Source organism: Chrysemys picta, chromosome 21, assembly GCF_011386835.1.
Source record: "Chrysemys picta bellii isolate R12L10 chromosome 21, ASM1138683v2, whole genome shotgun sequence".
NCBI classification, from domain to species: domain Eukaryota; kingdom Metazoa; phylum Chordata; order Testudines; family Emydidae; genus Chrysemys; species Chrysemys picta.
The window spans coordinates 23076678-23098057 of NC_088811.1; the positions used below are offsets into that span (position 1 = coordinate 23076678).

Sequence of the window (21380 nt, forward strand, 5' to 3'; positions counted from 1 at the left end):
GAAGGACAATGGAAATGATTAGGGGGCTGGGGCACATGACTTAGGAGGAGAGGCTGAGGGAACTGGGATTATTTAGTCCGCAGAAGAGACGAATGAGGGGGGATTTGATAGCAGCCTTCAACTACCTGAAGAGGGGTTCCAAAGAGGATGGAGCTAGGCTGTTCTCAGTGACAGAACAAGAAGCCATGGTCTCAAGTTGCAGTGCGGGAGGTCTAGGTTGGATATTGGGAAACACTATTTCGCTAGGAGGGTAGTGAAGCACTGGAATGGGTTCCCTAGGGACGTGGTGGAATCTCAATCCTTAGGTTTTTAAGGCCCAGCTTGACAAACCCCTGGCTGGGATGATTTAGTTGGGAATTGGTCCTGCTTTGAGCAGGGGGTTGGACTAGATGACCTCCTGAGGTCTCTTCCAACCATAATATTCTATGATTCTATGTAATGGAATTGTACATAATGTACTATAACCCTGTTTAGAAATTATATTAATCTCTGGCATTCCCTAGCATGGAGAGGGCCAAAAAGGCTTAATGCGGTGGTACCTGGCTCTGGTCATCAAATTAGAAATAATAGATAACTCATTAGAACCTAATTGGTGTTATCTTCTCATCCTATAGAAGTGATCTGTAGAGTCCTGCAAATCTGTGGATATCCGCTTTATATTCACGGATATCTGCACCTGCGGATGCAGATATCCGTGGACCATGTTTGCGGATTGGATGTGGATACAAATTTTGTATCCATGTAGCGCTCTAGTGATCTGTTGCTGAGCTGCTTCTATAGAATTCAGAAGATTAGAGAGTGGACAGAAAGAGAAACTGGAGTTTATGGTGTTTTTTTTGGGGGGGGGGGGTTAGGGAATAGGGGAGTTAACACTGAGAGAACTCTCTCGTACTCAGTGATCCAGGGAGGTCCTTTCTAGTCCTATGTTCTTAAGATGTAAAAGCCTTGTAGAGACAAGGCATAAAGCTAGTTGAGATTATCACTGCCTTGTCTCCACTGTGAATTTACATCAAGAGAGCTTCCTTGAGTTAGCGATCTCAGTGTACACAAACAGGTTTTTTGCAGTGAAGATATAGCCTATGTGTAATCACAAATGTAGCATTTAACCTGTATGTCCTGTTTTTAGTTACTGCTGTTAATGCTATTGGGAGTCAGATGTCCAAATTTTGGTTACATTTGGTTACATTCTCATTTCAGTGCTGTATCACTCCGATTTATAATGAAGCTCCCTCTGTAGTATTTTGTATCTTTCTTCGAGTGCTTGCTCATGTTGATTCCATTCTAGGTGTGCGCGCACTCACGTGTGTGGCCGTTGGAGATTTTTGCCTAGCGGTACCCGTAGGGCCAGCTGTGCTGCCCTCTGGAGTGCTGAGCTCACGCCATGGTATATCAGGCGCCACTGGCCCTACGCCCCCTCAGTTCCTTCTTACTGCCCATGGTGGTCCGTCGGAGCAACTCTCTTCCTTGGCAAGAGCTAGCGGTTGTCTACCATTTTGAACTTCGGGCCTTAAGGCCGTTGTGTATATAGTTCACTTTGTTGGTCTTAAGGAGTTGGTAAGTAGTTAGTGGCCCAGTGGGACTTTGCCCCAGGAGGGGCATGCCCTGGTCTCCCGGGTTCAAGGCCTGCTCAGACTGCAGCAGGCCTATGCCTGTGAGTGACCCCCACAGCAGCTGCCCCAAGTGCCTGGGGGAATCGCACGTTCAGGAGCAGTGCCGGATCTGCAAAAACTTTTGTCCCTGTGCCCAGAAGGAACGGGACATCCGCCTAAGGGCTCTCCTGATGGAGTCCACCCTCCGCCCAGCTTCTGAGCCGTCTGGGCAGGTCGCACCAAGTGCTTCAGCCTTCCGTGCAAAGTGCACCACCAGCACCCGACTCCTCCTGGCCCCGTTCGCCATCACTGGTGTCGAAGAAGTAGTCCAGGAAGCGCTCCCTGGCACCGAGCAAGAAGGCCCAGCGGTCATCTATCAAGGGACCCAGGCCTGCCCACCAGATTGCTCCAGAGCCGCGTGATTGTGCTTCCCTGTCTGGGGCACCCAGCCCCCTGAAAGGTTTGCCACCGACTCTTGGGGGTGGCATGGGACCTGCATGCCTGCCTGCATCTTTGTCAGCCCAAGCTCCCGCGGTACAGAGAGAGCACAAGTCTCCATCTGCTCCAACAATGACCCCGGTGCTGCAGGACCCGGCTAAGACTCCCTAAGAGGGCAAGAGGGGACCAACATCAGTCACCAGACAGAAGGCGTCTATCTTCTCTGCTGCATCCGGAATCGTGGGGCAGATCCCAATCGCGTAGTCAGTCGCCCAGGTGAGCTTCCAGATTCCCATGGGGCTGACCCTCCCCTTACTATTCCCGGCACTGCGTGCCAAATCAACGGTTATCCTCTAGGCATCGGTCCCGATCACCAGCACGATGGGAACGTTCCCCATCCCAGTACCGGTCCCCCCGGCACTGGTCCCACTCACCACACTGCAGTTACAGTTCAGTTACGCCCGGGCAACGGTCACCGGTAGCCACAACCAGCAAACAAACTCAGGCGTTGACAGCTCCTCCCTGGTCGCTGGAAGGTGGCTTCTCCAGTATGGAGGTCCAGTTCAGCCCGTCGCCACAGTCTCCTCGACCTAGCTGGGCACCGGAGCCTGCTCCCTCGTTGGCAACACCACAATGGCAGCATGACCAGTGGCAAGCACAGTGGCCATATTGGAGAGCATGGGGTGTACCGGTTGTGACGATGCCTCCTTCATAGCACTCCTTGGTGGCCGTGACGGGGCAGCGGCCCCACCAGCACCGACCCAGTACTGGAAGTCTGTTCTGAGGTTGGGGCAGAGGAACCTGTGCCCACCCCAAAGCCTCTTTCTCTGGCCGTCAAGACTCCCGCACGCCCACCAGTGTTCCAGTCTTCCTTGTTGTCCCCAGACGAGGTGGTTGCGGGACCTAGAGCTAGCCCGCCAGATGATTTTCGGTAGCATCAAGCCCTTCTCCGGTATGGCCGAGAATGGGTGCTCAAGGTGCAAGAGGTGGCAGAGTAGGAGGACACCCTCTTCAACGTCCTCTTGGCCTCTACGCCCATCTGGGTCACCCTGCCTGTGTATGAGGGGGTCCTCACAATAGCCAAGGCTTTATGGCAGACCCCCTCCTCCATCCAATCCACCTTGAAATGGGCCGAGAAAAAATACTTTGTGCTGGCCTTTATATGCACCAGTCCCCAGCTCATTGGTTGAATCTGCAGCCAACAAAAAGGACAAGCAAGTCCCTACCTCCTCGACTCCCAAAAATAAGGACGCTAAAAAACTTGATTTATTTGGGAGAAAGATTTATTCTACCGTTATTCTACCGCCAGCCTGCTGTTTCGGGTGATTGAATCATCAGGCCTTGCTGGGCTGCCGGTACAATTTTAATCTCTGGGATGGTCTCAAAGTTCCAGGAATCCCTCCCTCAGGGGTTGGCCCAAGAGTTTGGCACTCTGGTGGAGGAGGGCACGGCAGTGGGCAGATGCTCCCTGTAAATGGCATGGGACGCAGCATATTTGGTGGCAATGGCGGTCGCATTCACAGTGGTCATGCAACATAGTTCCTGGCGCCAAACTGCAGGCCTCTCCCAGGAGATGCAGGCCTCTCCCAGGAGATGCAGGCTTCAATCTAGGACTTCCCCTTTGACGGAGTTGGTCTGTTTTAGGATCAAACGGACGCCAGGCTGCATGGGTTGAAGGACACCAGAGCTACCCGTTGTTCGTTGTGTATGCACACTCTTCAGTCAGTCAGGAAGCCCTTCAGACCTCTGCCACCGCTAAGACCCTGGCAGCCTCGTCAGAGACCTATGAGGAGAAGGGACTCTAGTTTTGGTCATCGTTGCCCTTCGTCTTCCCGCTTGCCAACCCAGCCTGGGGCAGCCGAACACTTCAGAGAGTGCCATAGCCGGCCCTCCGGGTACTGCTAAGGCAAAAATCTCCTACGGCCATGCACATGGGCGCGCGCACACCTAGAATGGAATGGACATGGGCAACGCATCTCGAAGAACAACAGTTACGAAAGGCAGGTAACTGTTTTTTTCCCCCCCCATAGTGTATACAGCACATCCATCTTCTACGCCGAAAAAAGCTTGTGGTGTTGTGTAACTTTTTTTTTTTTTTTCTTTCTTTTCTCTCCTAACTACTGGTTTAGAGATTAGTACTTAGGAAAATGTACTGGGACTGGAAGAATTTATACTGATGAGGCCAAAGAATTTCTTTCTAGTCTGGCAGGTTGTGAGTTATTAGATCTTCATATTGGACCATTATTCTTTTTTTAATTGAAACAGGAACTGCTCATGATTTGTGCATGGGCTTGAATAGTCCGTAAGAGCTTTCTGGGAAGGGGGACCTCAAGGGAGTTACGGATATGGTCTTTGCCTCTTAATCAGGAGCTACTTAACTAGAAAGTTAGCTTAACTAGGACACCTCCCAGGAAGCCCGTGCAGTATAAGGATAGTGAATGGCAAAGTCTGCTGCTTAATCGGGACAATTAGCATAAAAGTTGCTTTATGGAGGTGACTGTGGTGAACCCATGATGAAGTGGTGCTTAACCAGCTATGAAATTGAGTTAGTTTTAATATAGACAGGTTTCAGAGTAGCAGCCGTGTTAGTCTGTATCCGCAAAAAGAGCAGGAGTACTTGTGACACCTTAGAGACTAACACATTTATTTGAGCATAAGCTTTTGTGGCCCATAAGCTTATGCTCAAATAAATTCGTTAGTCTCTAAGGTGTCACAAGTACTCCTGTTCTTTTTAATATAGAAACTACCAAATAAAGACCTGAAAGAACACAAAAAGATAAAACACAGAGAATAAGCGTGTGTTCCTCCTCTTTATTTAGTAAGGTATTTTAGTCTCATAATTTTTTTAGGCTGACTTGAATGGCTTTATTCTACTGGACCAGCTTCCTTATCAGGCCACAGGCTGTGCACCAGGTTCTCCAATTAAAAGTGAGCTGCAAAATAAAAATGGAAGCAGAGTGAAGATCAGTAATGAGTACTATGCCTCTCAACCTATTTAGAAAGGCCTATTCAGCAAAGAAGTGAATTTTAACTGTTCCCTTTATGAAACTTTTTTTTGGTACTGAAGGTATTACAGGATACAGCATTCTGTGATGTGGCAGATATCCTGGGTTGCAGTCAGATGTCTTGTATTTGTGAGTTGCATTTTGTGACATCTTCAGTGAACCAGGAAATACCTAGAGGACTTCAGAGGGGCAATAGTCTGTAGAAGACTAGTTTCAAACTTATTTCTGTGCTGGTTTCAAATTACTTAGTGGATAGCATGTAGCACATTTCTGGGCTTAACTCAAATTTTCATTTTTGCTTTGCAGCTCATCTTGTTTGGAACTCTTGAGCAATAGCTAACATTCAATAACCAAATATTGGAAAATGATTTTAGTAAAATTAGGTGGTATCCATGGCTTGAAATCAATTCATTCTGATTATTTTGCTTTTTAATACTTTAGTTCTGATCATAGATGCTGACTTCTTCTGTACCCGGGTGGTGCCTGACCCCCACCCCGCCTCTTCCCCACCTTTTTTCTCCCTTCCAGCACCTCCTGCATGCTACAGAACAGCTGATCGTGGTGGGAGGGAGGGGGATGAGTTGATCAGCGTGGCTACTGGTGGGCGAGAGGTGCTGCGGGTGAGGGGGAGAGCTTGGCTGCCGGTGGGTGCTAAGCATCCACTAATTGTTTTCCATGGTGCTCCAGCCCTGGACCCATGTTGTCGGCGCCTATGGTTCTGATATTTTTAAACAGTGGATACCTCTTGAACTGCTTTTTAGAGTTTGGTATTTTTTTATATCCTCTAAAGCAGGACTTCTAATCCTTCAGATGTTATAAAACACTGGTGTCTAGCTTTATTGGTTTGAGTCCCAGAACCACTATGAAGATAGAATGTAGAAGTCTTCACTAACCAGTATATCTTTTAGTCACTGGTATTGTATGTTGCATGATCATAGTAAGTAGATGCGCCTTCCTTGGCAGAACAAGACTGAATGCCATGCCCCCTACCCCATCCCACAGATTTTTTTTTTTTTTTTTTTCTCTGTTGCACATTTGGTTGCAGTATAACTTACCCTGTGTGGTTAAAACTGCTTTTTAAAGTATTTCCTTATGGTGTCAAGATATCTCTAAGCCAGGATTATTGATAGCACAACCCTGAGAAGAGTTAACTTGTGTTGTAGAACGCGTGCTGAGGACCTGTGGGGTGGGCCGTCATTACACACGGCTCATGAGACGCATAATGGTCTCGGACACTATCCGTTGGTCCCGGGACATCTACATCGAGCACATCACCGGCCACCGCCAATACCGAGAGTGAGCCGGGGAGACCTCGTGCACCCACACACACACCCCCTGCTGGACCCTATCCCCTGAGCCCTGAACCCACCAAACCTAGCTGAATCCCGCCATGTGAGGGTCACCCCATCCCCATTACCCAGCCCGCTTACTTATACCCATGACTGCCTCTACTTCCCGTATGGGTGATAGACCCTCACCGCTTATCGACTGTTTCCTGATCCCGCCCACCGGTTACCCACCCCTCATTGGGGCCATTGCAGTCTGTATATACTATGTGTGCTGCCCAGCCCCAAAACACCAACATACCCCTATACTCTGTATGTTACCCCCAATGACCAATAACTGACGCTTCAAATTTTCTGTATCGTTTATTCTTTAAATATTCTCTAATAAAATCTGCTGAGGAAAGGTGAATACTTTACTCACCCATGTTGCCCTATTCAGTTGTTGTTTGCCTCAGACAAGAGTCCAAATTGGTACCCAGGGCAGTTGCAATTGCACATATCCACTAACAGTGTTTTTACTGGTAGCAGGGATTCTGTTATCCCTGTTTGAGACGGATTATTATCCTTTTACCCTCCTTACCTTTTTTTTTTTTTTTCCATGCCTTTCTTTTCTCTTCCTCTGCCTCCCTGCAAAATCCACAAGGTCCTGACTCACAGCAGCTATCCTCAATGGAACTTTGTTTATGGATGTTAGGGATGGCCCTGGCTGTGGGTTTGAACAGTTTTGGGCAGGCCTGCACAACTCGAGGGCCATATTACTCCAAAGAAAACAGCTGAGGGCTAAAACCCCCCAGCCCCACCGAACACACCCCCCCCAGCGCCACCCAGCCCCCCTGAAACACAACACCTCCCCCCCCCCAGCACCTCCCGCCCCACGGAAACACCCCCCCCCCCAGCGCTGCCCGCCCCACGGAAACAAACCCTCCTTCGCCCCACCGAAACAGCGGTATTAAACCTTGGTAATATGTTATAGCGGGCCCCTAAGGTACTATAATTAAGGTAAAAGAAAACTGTCTTTTTGCTAGAAGTATAATAAGATCTCCCCCCACACACACACACTTTGTAATCAATTGCCCTGTTGAATGAATGAGGAAGACATGGAAGGCAAGCACCTCCAGACAGCTGCAAGCCTTGGAGAGGGGATGGGAGCTAGACCAGTTCAGTAGAACAGGTCAGCCACCGACTCACCACTCACCTCCTCAGCCCCTTCTATCTGTCATCTTGCCAGCCTTTATTGGCTATCAGTTTGGGGTCACTGCTTGGAACTGAAAGTCTCTTACCTGACTGATCAGTCCTTAAAGTCCTCTAATAATGCCTGCTACTTTTTCACCAGTGAAAATTACTGTTAAACCTGGTTTTTGTGAACTCACTAGGGTTTGTGTAAGAAGAGCATCCTCCACATACCTTTACCCCCTCCTTTCTTTTCTAGCAGAGATGGAAATGCCTTAGTAGGGGGAGACTAGAGATATGGAGAGACTTCACTTAAGGACAGTGAAAAGACTTGCAAACATCTTGGGTTAGAGAGGAATGGAATAAGAGGGCATGAGAAATACATAAAATAAATGGAATACACAAGTAAATTGGGTACTATTATTTACACTTACAAAACAAGGGGATATCAATGACATTGAAAGGCAAGATGTTTAAGATGTACAAATAAATGCTTTTATACAATGCATAATTAACCTATGAACTTCGGATTCAAAAACAGTTATCGGTTTGTGGATGAGAACATCCACAACTAAGATACATTTTTATTTTTATATGTATATAAAACACACATGCACATAGAATACAAACCCTCATGTTGCATTCAGGACATAAGCAGACAACTAACTGACAGAAGTTAGGCAGGAACTTCTCTATATGTAAAGTTTTCCACATCTTCACTGTGTCGTCTTGTACCTTTCACTGAACAATCTGGTACTGATCACTCAGAGAGAGAGAGGATACTGGACTACATGGGCCACTGGGCTAAGCCATGTATCATTTCTTATGGATAACCTAAGTGAATAGTAACTGTGTGTGTGTAAAATTATATGTATTTCCAAAGCAATTTTTAGAAATCTCACTTTTAGTATCTGTTTTGTTGACTCATTCTGGTATGTCTAGGAGGGATCTGAGGTTTTGATGGTAGTTGATCAGATTAACAAAAATTACCTTGTAACCATTTTGAATGGTGACCTGTTTCTTGTCTTAACCTGCATCACTGGTTTGTTAATATTCTCTTAAATATAAAACAATTACTGCTTTCCAAATTACTCTTGCAATTAAAAGCAATTATAGAAACATCTTCTATGTGTCACTGCAGCTTTTTTAAACACTCCTGACCATTAAAGATCCCTTGGTACTCAGTGCAAGGAGTTTGGGTATCTTGGTCAAATTCAGTTTGGGTAACTTGACTTTTACCTCTAAATCCACCTGCAATTTAATTGAAAACAGTGTTCTTGTTCACTTCCAATCCTCAATTTCTGTGCAGAAGAGTTGCAATTCAGTACTGTATGAAGGTTTCTGTCTGTGGTCTTGTCAAGGCTGGATCCCCACTTTGAACTTTAGGGTACAAATGTAGGGGCCTGCATGAAAACTTCTAAGCTTAACTACCAGCTTAGCTCTGGTTCGGCTGCCACCATTTCAATGGATTCCATTCCTGGGAAACCTTGAAAAACCTTCACCAAATCCCTGGTGAATACAAATCCAAACCCCTTGGATCTTGAACAAGGAAAAATCAATCAGGTTCTTAAAAAGAAGGTTTTTAATTAAAGAAAAAGGTAAAAATCATCTCTGTAAAATCAGTATGGAAATTAACCTTACAGGGTAATCAAACTTAAAGAGCTCAGAGGACTCCCCTCTAGTCTCAGGTTCAAAGTACAGCAAACAAAGATAAACACTCTAGTAAAAGGTACATTTACAAGTTGAGAAAAACAAAGGAAAACTAACATGCCTTGCCTGGCTATTTACTTACAAGTTTGAAATAGGAGAGACTTGTTTAGAAAGATGTGGAGAACCTGGATTGATGTCTGGTCCCTTTCAGTCCCGAGAACGAACACACTCCCAAACAAAGAACACAAAAAACAGCCTTCCCCCCCCAAGATTTGAAAGTATCTTGTCCCCTTATTGGTCCTTTAGGTCAGATGCCAGCCAGGTTACCTGAGCTTCTTAACCCTTTACAGGGAAAAGGATTTTGGAGTCTCTGGCCAGGAGGGATTTTATAATACTGTACACAGGACAGCTATTACCCTTCCCTTTATCGTTATGACAGGTCTGTAAAATGCTTTTGGATTAAAGGTTCTTTTTAAGTGTAAATTAATAAAAAGTTGGGGGAGTGTCTGCTTTCTTTTCACCTGGTCTGACCTTGCATGAATTTTGATGGAAATGTTGCTTTTGCTGAGACTTGTTGTTACTTGCTTCAGTGTTTTTGATAAACTGATTTAGACCTTTCATCAGCTGCCATCTCTCATGCTCAATCCAGAAAGCGAGGTTTGGGTTTGTCCTGGTGTAGAAATCAATCTTTAGCCTGATTCCTCGGGCAGGCAGGCAGATATATTTGTTAAGAGTGGGTTGTTTTTTCATATTTGAGTGGAAGGGACCATCACATCTAGTCTGATCGCCAGTATATCACTAGTCCATTAAATCACACCCACCCACATACCTTTTATATTAAGTCCAAAAACTTTATTTAGACCAAAGCATTTCAGTCCTCAGGAGACTAAATTGTGTGTTAGAGGGAGAGAGCAGAATAGACTAAGGTGCCACTAATGCCTAAGGCTCTTGCAGTAGCATGGAATTGATTAGGTAAGATATGCCCAGATGATTCCAGCTGGCAGACCTTGAACTTTGACTTCAGAGGACCAGAAGCACTTGTGATCTTGTTTCCCCTTATCAGAGCTTTAAATTCAGCAGAGGATTGAAAGACCTCTATTCTTTCCATTCTCCCTGCATTTTGCATTTTTGTAGGAGCATCTATATGAGAGGAGCAGAGTGAAATTGACAGGACTAATGTCAGTTTCAATCTACCACCTTAACTAAAGCATCTAGTTTCTTTGAACTGTCTGAGTAATGAATGGTAACCAAAAGAATGTAGGGATTCTTTGATAGCCAAAGCTGCTGATAGTTTATAGTAATTGGATTAATAACTGAAAGACTCTGAAATTTCATTAGGTGTTCTCTCTCTCTCTCTCACCCCCACCCACACACATTTGATGGGGCCTCCCATCCCAGACAGAAATGAAATTAAAGTGCTGGACATAGGGCAGATGGCTTAGTGATGTATTGAAATTCCAGGAGAAGAGTGGAATGACGCAGGAAAGTTCATTTCCCCCTCATGTTTGTTTGGAATGCAGCACTTTATGAACGTAGCTTTTTACCACTGGGGGGGACACAAACCTAGTCTACTTCATTCACTTCCATTAGTGTAGAGACCACAACACTTTTAAATGACACTTGCGTTCTTTTAATAAAAATTGTCCTAAAGAGCATCAAATGAGGTTTACATTGTAGAGGAAGTGGATAAATTGTATTTAACCATCAGAAAAGCCTGCCTTTTGCAGGCTGTCTGCTAAAGAAATGTCTCAGGGTATGTCTCCTGTTGAAATGCTGCCTGCTTTGGTTCATCTGGGAATAGTTCCAGTTATCTTACTGCCTCCCTTTGGTTGGCCTACGGTTGAATTGGAGATATTCTTAGCCTTACTCAGCCCTAAATCACCATTACATCCCCTTGTACTACGGCTGAATTTGGTCCACTAAATTCTGAAGGGAAGGTCATTTTTTGTTAAGCTTGAACCTAATTGACCATATTCAGTCTTCAGGAATCATCATTTCCTAATACTACATGTTCCTCTCAAGTCCTCCCTCTTTCTCTCTTCTCACTCCCCCCCCCCCCCCAACTCCACCAATTTTGTTTGTATGAATGTTGCTATGTGTATGTGTTACTCCTGCGTGCGCAGAATTCATGTCCCCCACAGATTTCTTTTCTTCCCTGCAGAAAAATGACTTTGACAGGGAAGCTGCAAGAGCAGTCACGCACTGCTACCTAGCATAAGAACATAAGAATGGCCCTACTGGGTCAAACCAAAAGTCCATCTAGCCCAGTATCCTGTCTTCCAACAGTGACCAGTGCCAGGTGCCCCAGAGGGAATGAACAGAACAGGTAATCATCAAGTGATCTATCCCCTGTCTCTCATTCCCAGCTTCTGGCAAACAGACACTAGGGACACCATTCCTGCCCATCCTGTCTAACAACCATTGATGGAGCTATCCTTCATGAATTTATCTAGTTCTTTTTTGAACCCTGTTATGGTCTTGGCCTTTACAATATCTTCTGGCAAGGAATTCCGAAGGTTGACTGCGTTGTGTGAAGAAATACTTCATTTGATTTGTTTTAAACCTGCTGCCTATTAATTTCATTGGGTGACCCCTAGTTCTTGTGTTATGAGAAGTAGTAAACACTTCCTTATCTACTTTCTCTACACCAGTCATGATTTTATAGACCTCAATCATATCTCCCCTTAGCTATCTCTTTTTTCCAAGCTGAAAAGTCCCAGTCTTATTAATCTGTCCTCATAAGGAAGCCGTGATAGACGGGTCACTATATGGGGAGCTGCTCCCCCATCCACTCAACCCCCATGCATCCAGACCTCCCATACCCAGACATTTCTACCAAGCCTCACCCAGTACATCCAGAACCCCCCTAGTCCTCCCTGAACCCCACCCCACTGAACCTCAACCCCTGCATCTGGAGCTGCCCTGCATCATACCCCCTGCCTCCAAACCCCCATCCCTGCACCTCCACTGAGCTCTCAAACCCCCACCCAGGTGCATTCAAACCCCACCCTGATGCCCCACCCTGAGCCCCCACATCCAGACCCCCATGCCACTGACCCTCAACTAACTGCACCTGCCTTCACCGGGAACACACACACTTCCTCCTTCTCCCGTGCCCCCCCCCCCCCCAACAAACCTCTGAGCATCCAGATCCTGCCCACACCTAGACCCCAACTGAGCTGCCTGCACCCACATTGTCCCACACAGAATCCTCTCACCTGGATCCCCCCAGACTGAGCGCCTCCACAGATCCTGCCTGGTTGAGCCTGCCTGTCCCATATCTGGCACAGAGAGGCAGGGGCCCAGGGTGTTTCTGGGGCGGGCCCAGGCCTTCTGCTGTGTCAGAGTCGGGTGCAGCCTCACCAATGAGTCAGTGTCCTGGGCATGGGGGGTGGGAGGGCTGCAGAGTGCTCTCCCATCTTCGTCCAGCCAGTGGCCTGTGGTTCCCACTGCCACGCTGGAGCCTCTGCATTTATTGACAAATAAAACTTGCAGAATTTTTAACTTTTTGGCATAGAATACCCCCAGAAGCAACCTGTGTGGAAGACCCAGGTTGAGTTGCCTCGGAATACGATGGAAACAGAAATCTGCTCTAGTGACCGAGAGAATCCTTGTAATTATCTAGGATGGGAGGGCAAACTATGGCCTGCGGGCCGAATCCGGCCCATCGGGGCTTTCAGTCCGGCCCATGGGATAAAATCATAGAATATCAGGGCTGGAAGGGACCCAGGAGGTAATCTAGTCCAACACCCTGTTCAAAACAGGACCGAAACTGGTAACACATTCCAGTGCTTCATCACCCTTCTAGTGAAAAAGGTTTTCCTAATATCCAACCTAGACCTCCCCCACAGCAACTTGAGACCATTACTCCTTGTTCTGTCATCTGCTACCACTGAGAACAGTCTAGTTCCATCCTCTTTGGAACCCCCTTTCAGGTAGTTGAAAGCAGCTATCAAATCCCCCCATATTCTTCTCTTCTGCAGACTAAATAATCCCAGTTCCCTCAGCCTCTCCTCATAAATCATGTGCTCCAGCCTCCTCATCCTTCTTGTAGTGTGGGGCCCAAAACTGGACACAGTACTCCAGATGAGGCCTCACCAATGCCAAATTGAGGGGAATGATCACGTCCCTCGATCTGCTGGCAATGCTTCTACTTATACAGCCCAAAATGCCGTTAGCCTTCTTGCAACAAGGGCACACTGACTCAAATCCAGCTTCTCATCCACTGTTATCCCACAGGTCCTTTTCTGCAGAACTGCTGCCTAGCCACTCGGTCCGTAGTCTGTAGCGGTGCATGAGGTTCAACAAGGACTCTGCACTTGTCCTTGTTGAACCTCATCAGATTTATTTTGGACCAGTCCTCTAATTTGTCTAGGTCCCTCTGTATCCTGTTCCTACCCTCCAGCGTATCTACCACTCCTCCCAGTTTAGTGTCTCTGCAAACTTGCTGAGGGTGCAGTCCATGCCATCATCCATATCAGGGGTGGACAAACTTTTTGGGCCAAGGGCCACATCTTGGTGGGGAAATTGTATGCAGGGCAGGGGGTTGGGGTGTGGGAGGGAGTGCAGGGTGTGGGAGCGGGTGTGGTGTGCAGGAAGGGGCTCAGGGCAAGGGGGTTGGGGTGCAGACTGCGGGAGGGGGCTCAGGGCAGGGGTTGAGGTACAGGAGGGGTGCAGCGGGGGTTGGGGTGCAGGAGGGGTGAGGAGTATACGAGGAGGCTCAGGGCAGGGAGTTGGGGTTCAGGAGGGGTGTGAGGTGCAAGCAGGGGGTTTAGGGCAGGGAATTGGGGGGCGGGATGCAGGAGGGGTTCGAGCTCTGGCCCGGCGCCGCTTACCTAAAGCAGCACTGGGGTGGCAGCGGCGCACCAAGGCCAGGTCCGGCTCCCTGCCTGCCCTGTCCCCGGCTCCGCTCCACTCCAGGAAGCGCTGCAGCCCCTGTGGGAGGAGGGCTCTGTGTGTGCTGCCCTTGCCGCGCCTGCAGGTACCTCTGCCGCAGTTCCCCATTCCCAGCCAGTGGGAGCTGCGGGGGGCAGTGCCTGGAGGCAAGGGCAATGCATGCGGAGCCCTCTGCCCCCCTGCGCAGGGGCTGCTTCTGAGAGTGGCACCAGGCCCGCGGCACTGCGGGCCAGATCCAAAGCCCTGAGGGGCTGGATCCGGGCCGTAGTTTGCCCACTCCTACTCCAGAGCATTAATGAAGATATTGAACAAAACCGGCCCCAGGACCGACCCTTGGGGCACTCCGCTTGATACCAGCTGCCCACTAGACATCGAGCCATTGATCACTACCCGTTGAGCCTCATGATCTAGCCAGCTTTCTATCCACCTTATAGTCCATTCATCCAGCCCATACTTCTTTAACTTGCCGGCAAGAACACTGTGAGATTGCCTGCCCTGTAGTGCAGCGGGGCTAAGGCAGGCTCCCTGACCCTGTGCCACTCCCAGAAGCGGCCAGCACCATGTCTGGGAGGGGGGGGAGCAAAGGTCTTGCGCTGCCCTTGCCTGCAGGCACCCACAGGCGAGGGCAGTGCACGGCAGAGCCACCTGCCCCACTCCACTCCAGGAGCCACTGATGGACATGCTGGCTACTTCCAGGAGTGGTGAGGGGCCAAGGCAGGCAGGGAGCAGAGTTTTAAAATATTGTGCACATAATTTTTAATTTTTTGGTGCAGAATCCCCTCAGGAATATGGGGTGCTGTGCAGCTGTGATGGTGGGACTGTGAGGAAGGTGATGGGCAGTGGCAGAGGTGGGGGGCACTGGGCAGGGCGCGGTGTGGTGCGGGCCTGCCCTCAAGGGGAAGGGGCATGCTGGCAGCACAGGGCTGGACAGGCCGGTGTGCGTCTGGCAGCTGCAGGTTTGTAAACAGTGCTCTCCTGCTGGGCTGTGCAGAGCGGGACTGCTCCCGCTGCGCTGTGCCTCATTGCCCCAGCCTGCCCTTCGCTCTGGAGACTGACCATCCCGCCTCCTGCACCTTGCCTCATGGGGGCCCACAAATATATTTGGGGCTGGGCCCCGCAAAAAGTTAATCCGGACCTGGATGCCACTGGCTATTTCTCTGGACATGAAGGGAGACAGAGGCCTAAGTGTTACTGCTCCTTTAACAGTATATGAGGAAAGTGGAAGAGAAGTTCAGCCCTGGTTTGTTGTTTGTTGGTTGAGTATTCTTAAAGGAGATGATGAGGGAGGGAAGGAAATGGAGAAGTTAAAACAATTCCCTCTTTAATGGTGGGAGGGAGTGAAGCTATCCATACCACAGAGGGAGAATGGGATCCTGTGATGGAGGGGAACAGATAATGAATGTGAGGTGTATGAAATGAAGGAGATAATGAGTAAATACAAATGTGGAAAAGATAGAGTGTGGGAGAGACTATGGTCATTGGCTCTTAAACTTGAACAGATGTTCATTACACCTGCCAAGCATTAATTTATAGTGCGTGATAGCCACCAATAAATCAATGTATATTTTCTTCCCAGTAAGTTGAGTTGTTTGAAACAGTTTTATTCCTCCTAAATGTTAAGGAGTGTGGCTTGGGTCACTGGTATATTTCTGCCTGTCTAATAGACTTCATTCTTGAGTTAGTAGGTACTGGGTAATTTTTCAAGTCCTGCTCTAGCCCTGTTACCTTGAAGCTTTATCTTTAGCCAACTGGTGCTTTAGCAGGGTGGATTTGATTTAAATCACTAGTCAGGAAGACTCGATTTAACCATGGATTTCTACATAAACATGCATTCTTATTGGTTATAACCTTAATACATATTCTTCACAACTCGGAGATAGATAGAGGTTTCATTTTTAGAAGGTACACACAAATCACTTTTAAAAATGTATAATTTTGAAAACTTTTCAGATTGATTTTACAGCTATATCAGAAAAATGAATGATTGGTTATTTCATTTACCAAAGGTAATTGAACCAGATAGTTCACCTCCCAGTTACTTCATAAACATCTCCAATTCAACAGGTTAATCATTAATATTTGGAGGATTTTTTTGCCATGATGTGTTAGGAGGAGAACATCGCCAGACAGACATTAAATTGCTTTATTTAACTAAAACAACAATGTTATGTATTCAACAGCAAACATAATATTTTAACAAAACAAGCATATAAATTTTTGAATTTCATTAAATCATCAAGTTTTTTAAAATCAGGTTTGTTTTTGTTAAATTGTTTTCAACTAAAATAGTTAAATGAAATATTAAAAAAAAAAAATTAATAGACTGTCAGCCAGGTCAACACGAGAAACTTAAAATATTGGCTTCTAATATTAAAAAGGTTAGCTGCTAACTCAGTCGTCTTCACCTTCATTTTTCCTGTTTGTTCCTAATCTGGAAAAGAAAAACAAGTTTTCCTGCTTTTAGGTCCCAAAAGATTTCTCAATTTGGAATGAATTAGTCCAAAGGAAAAAAATATTCCTTCTACACTGGCAAAAGAAGCTACTGCTGTTAAAAGTGAGATTATCACTTCAACAGTCTCTGAATCCACGTGCTTAAGTGACTTCCTCCAGTTCATTGGTGTGACTTTCTTTAAAACATCATCAGCAAACATATATTTCTTGAATGGTTCTTATTCCCAAACTGGGTCTCTCTTACGGCCTGCTGCCATTATAGGTTTTCCCTTCTAGTGAGAGAATGGTATGGTAGATCTCAAATCAGTTTATTTAATAACAATTTTGCTGTTAACAAGCATGTTATCTCTGGAGATACAAATCCACAGTTTGAGAACTGCAAAATTAAGCATCTCTGATGGTATCTTCTAGACTGAGCACCCATTGGGTAGATAGAAAGATTAACCTAAATAATCTATACAGAAGCCCCTGGAACCCCATAAGATTGGGTCCCTAATCCATGAACTATTGGAACTCACATACAAAACTTTTCTTAAACATTACATGAATATATTGTCTCATACTATAGAATTAGAATTTCTAATCCCTATTCCATGATTACATTATAGCTCAAAGATATCTATCTTAATTAAAACTATCATTAAGCAGGTTTTTTCCTCAAAAAGCATTTTATCAAAAAAATCTGATTTAAATTAAAAAATCATTGATTTTTATCCACCCTGTGCTTTAGGCATAGTGTATTGTGGTGGTTCTATTTTTGAATGTTTCTTCCTTTGTGGGGTCTCCTTTTTCCCTTAGAAGGTGCATTAACTGAACAGACTGCTGCTATAGCTTCTGCCTTTGTCCTAGCTATGTATAATAGTTTGTGTGTGATGTTGTGGCATCTTTATTGAACATGAAGTATATGCTGTCAGTCATGTTGATATAAACAGTAATTCATCCTTTTTATTTTTTTTAAATCTTTAGTTTAATAGAAGTGGTTGTGTTTTGTTTTTTGTTAATCATACCAGATCTTTTCTGTACTTTAGGTTGACTCCTCACTGCACTGTGAAAACCATTAGGAAAAAATCTTTGTGGTTAAAACCCGGGGCTCCACAGTGTTACCTGCACTCGGGGCTAGAAATTAATTTAAATGGCGACTGATCTGTCTGAAGCTGAACCCTTACATCATAAGGCGCTTCCATTGTTAGCGGGAGCTCAGCTGATCCACACGGACAAGTTAAGTGAGGTAGGGTCTGACCCATTCTCCAAGCTCGCCCTTGGATCAGTCCTTGACTTCCAGCCCTGCTGAGGGTTATTTTACACTCTTCCTCCCCTGCTTGTAGGAAACTTGTTTGGGAGTCTGATTAAAACCCTGTAGGCATGCTTCCTCCCCTCCCCTGATTTCCCTGAGATGTGTCTGGTTTGCCAGAATCCTCAAATGTTCTCCTCATTTAATGAATTGAAATGAAAAGATTCTCTCTCATAAATTGTAAACTGGAATAAAAAATGTGAAACTATTTTGTCTCCGAATGTGATTCAGAGAAGCTGGTTTGGGTTTTACCTGTAAGTTTAGAAAGCTGATTGCATCAGATCTTGCCTGGAAAATTTCTCCACACACTTCTTCCAGTAGCTTCTAATACTCTGCTTTAGGCCCATTTCAGGAACTTTCTCAGACTCTTTCTCATATTTGCTTGATTTTCTTACTCTGTTTCTTAAAGAAGGTTGAAGACGACACCATGCCAATCCGTCGTGCTGTGAATTCTTCTGCTCGGGAAACTCCTCCCAAAAGCAAACCTGCTGAAGGTGAGGAGGCCAAGCCAGGTAAAATGAAATAATTGTATACTGAGTTACCAATGTGTACACCAACACAGACTTCAGTTCTGTAATTCCTACATAGATATTACTGCCAAGTTTAGAGCAGTCACTAACAAAGAACTTCCATTCATACGCCTTTTTTTTTTTTTTTTGTAATTTAAAAGTTTTTTGTCTTGCAGCCATCATTTGCAATCTGAAACCGTACCTCACTTACTTACATGCACCAATATAAAACCACATATAAACTAAATTTGTTTTATGATTAATATAGTTGTGGCTTTACTGCATTGCATGAACATATAACTAATAAGCATGGTCTGTTATGATTGCCTGTTGGTTGTTCAGGATGAAAGTAGAGATATGTGGCTTTCATTGGTGGAAGGAAGGCAGTTTGCGATTGAGAAGGGGAGCTGACGAATGGAGTGTAGACAGGGTGCTGAATGACTTAACTGCATGTTTTTCTGCTTTTTTCTGTTGTGTTGATGGACTATGCAGTTTAGCAAGGTGTAACGTGTTGTGCTCTGGGGACCCACCTCACTTCCAGACCACAGCGTCCCCTTCAGGACACGGCCCTCCAGCTGTGCCCTAACTCCGTTGTCTCCCCCCGTCCGGGGAAACCGGCAGTCCTTCGCCTGGCCTCTCACCGCAGTGGCGAACTACAGCCCCTAGTCCAGCCCCTCACTCAGGGGCAAACTGCAGTCCTTTGGCTGACCACTTCCCCAGGCCCACCCACTTCTCTGGGCCCCAATGCAGGGACCCTATAGCTGGCAGCCACTCACGGCCTCTCCTTCCCCTCTGCTGCTACCTGCTTTCCCTGGGCCACTTCCCCGTAGCGCCAGCACCTACTTGGCCCGTGTATCAAGGCTTCCGTCTGGGAGCCAGCCAGGCTGGAGCTCCGCTTACACCCCTGACCTTGCCCAGCACTGCTCTGTCCCAGGCACTTCTCTCTACAGGCAGCCAGTCCTTCTCCCTCAAGCTTCAGGGAGAGACTGAGCTCCTCTCTGCTCTGCAGCCCTTCTTATAGGGCCCAGCCTGGCCCTGATTGGCTGCTTCTAAGCCTTCCTCTGGTTGTCTGGGTTCTGCACAGCCACTCCAAGGTTTGCTATTAACCCTTTGCCAGCCAGTGAGGGGCAGCTACCCCGTCACACTACCTCTTTGTAAGATTGATGTACGTTGCATCTCTGATCATCTGCTGAATTTCTTGGCAAAGTGATTCTTGGATATCATATTGAGTTAATCCCACTGATTCCTTTTACCCTCTTTCTTATGGAAAAAAGGAAATTAAAGCAAAAATAGTTGTTAATCCAGCATTTGAATTAATATTTTAAATTCACAAAATTTCAAAGAGAGATGTGCTCAGCAGAACTTCTTAAAGGGAGAGGGAAAATGGCTTTCCATAGTGCATAGAGTAGGTTGGGGCTCTCCATCCAAACAGGTAACGAATGGACAGTTGAAATAATGAATTTACCAGAAGTTTAATCATAGGACTGGAAGGGACCTCAAGAGGTCATCTAGTCCAGTCCCCTGCACTCATAGCAGGACTAAGTATTATCTAGACCATTCCTGACAAGTGTTTGTCTAACCTGCTCTTAAAAATCTCCAATGATGGAGATTCCACCACCCTGACAGGAAGTTTTTCCTTATGTCCAACCTAAACTTCCCTTGCTGCAATTTTAAGCCCATTGCTTCTTGTCCTGTCCTCCGAGGTTAAGAAGAAAAGTTTTTCTCCCTCTTCCTTGTAACAACCTTTTATGTACTTGAAAACTGTTCTGTCCCCTCTGTCTTCTCTTTTCCTGACTAAACAAACCCAATTTTTTCAGTCTTCCCTCATAGGTCATACTTTCTAGACCTTTAATCATTTTTGTAGCTCTTCTCTGGACTTTCTCCAATTTGTCCACATATTTCCTGAAATGTGGTGCCCAGAACTGGACACAATACTCTGGTTGAGGCCTAATCAGCGCAGAGTAGAGCAGAATAATTACTTCTCGTGTCTTGCTTACAACACTCCTGCTAATACATCCCAGAATGATGTTTGGTTTTTTTGCAACCATGTTACACTGAGTCATATTTAGCTTATGGTCCACTATGACCCCCAGATCCCTTTCTGCAGTACTGTTTCCTAGGCAGTTATTTCCCATTTTGTATGTGTGCAACTGATTGTTTCTTCCTAAATGGAGTACTTTGCATATGTTCTTATTGAATTTCATCCTATTTACTTCAGACTATTTCTCCAGTTTGTTCAGATCATTTTGAATTTTAATCCTATCCTCCAAAGCACTTACAACCCCTCACAGCTTGGTATCGTCCGCAAACTTAATAAGTGTACTCTCTGCCATTATCCAAATCATTGATGAAGATATTGAACAGAACCGAACCCAGAAATGAAAACTCTAAGGCCCTGTCTAGGACCATGCATGACTAGTGAACATTTAGGTAACATGTTAACACTTTTAAACACTACTGTTTAGTATAAACAAAGACTGTGATGTTTTAAAAACATTAGTTGGTCATGATCAAACCTATTCTTGAAAACAAAAGAATACCAGCCTGGGTATGTTTATATTGATCTCAAGTTTTTGGAAAACTTGTTTTTTGTATCTAAATGTTGTCAAATTTTTACCTGGCAGTGTCTCTTCAGTATTTAAAAGGTGTGTAAGGATGCCAGATATCATCTCAGTCTAGGCAAAAACCTTTCCACTTCATCTAGAGTTAGCACTAAACAGAGATGATAGTGGCTTCTTCTGTGGCATCTCACTTGAGTGACCACAATGATAGTAAACTTCCATAGTCTAGAACGGGTGGGCAACCTACGGCACGTGTGCCAAAGGTGGCATGTGAGCCAATTTTTGATGGCACGCAGCGCGGGCTGAGCCGCTCACCTCGCCGCTGCTCTGGGGTTCCCGCTGCTGGCCCCTTGCCAGACAGGGTCCTGCCGTCGGTCCCACTCAGCACCCGCTGCTGGCTTGGGTGAAGGAACCCCAGGCTGGCAGCGGGCTGAGACCCCGGCTGGCAGGAGCCAGTGCCCGAAACCCCAGAGTAGCGGTGGCCTGAGCTGCTCAGTCACTGCTCTGGGGGTTCCGACTGCTAGCCCCTGTCCG

General features: G+C 46.2%; 1 protein-coding gene across 17 annotated transcripts in view; it reads left to right on the top strand.

The window, feature by feature from the left end:
* HP1BP3 (heterochromatin protein 1 binding protein 3) overlaps nucleotides 1–21380 on the top strand; it is a 79302-nt gene that overhangs the window by 11287 nt on the left and 46635 nt on the right. For 2 of the 17 annotated variants that reach the window (XM_005281719.5, XM_065575053.1), the window contains exons 2-3: nucleotides 17514–17713; nucleotides 18186–18288. In XM_005281719.5, the coding sequence (XP_005281776.1) occupies nucleotides 17618–17713; nucleotides 18186–18288 (199 nt within the window). In that variant the 5' untranslated portion in view covers nucleotides 17514–17617. Of the gene's footprint in view, nucleotides 1–17513; nucleotides 17714–18185; nucleotides 18289–20516; nucleotides 20716–21380 lie in introns of all 17 variants that reach the window. The other 15 variants (XM_005281724.5, XM_065575056.1, XM_042856265.2 and 12 more) reach the window with 13 other exon arrangements.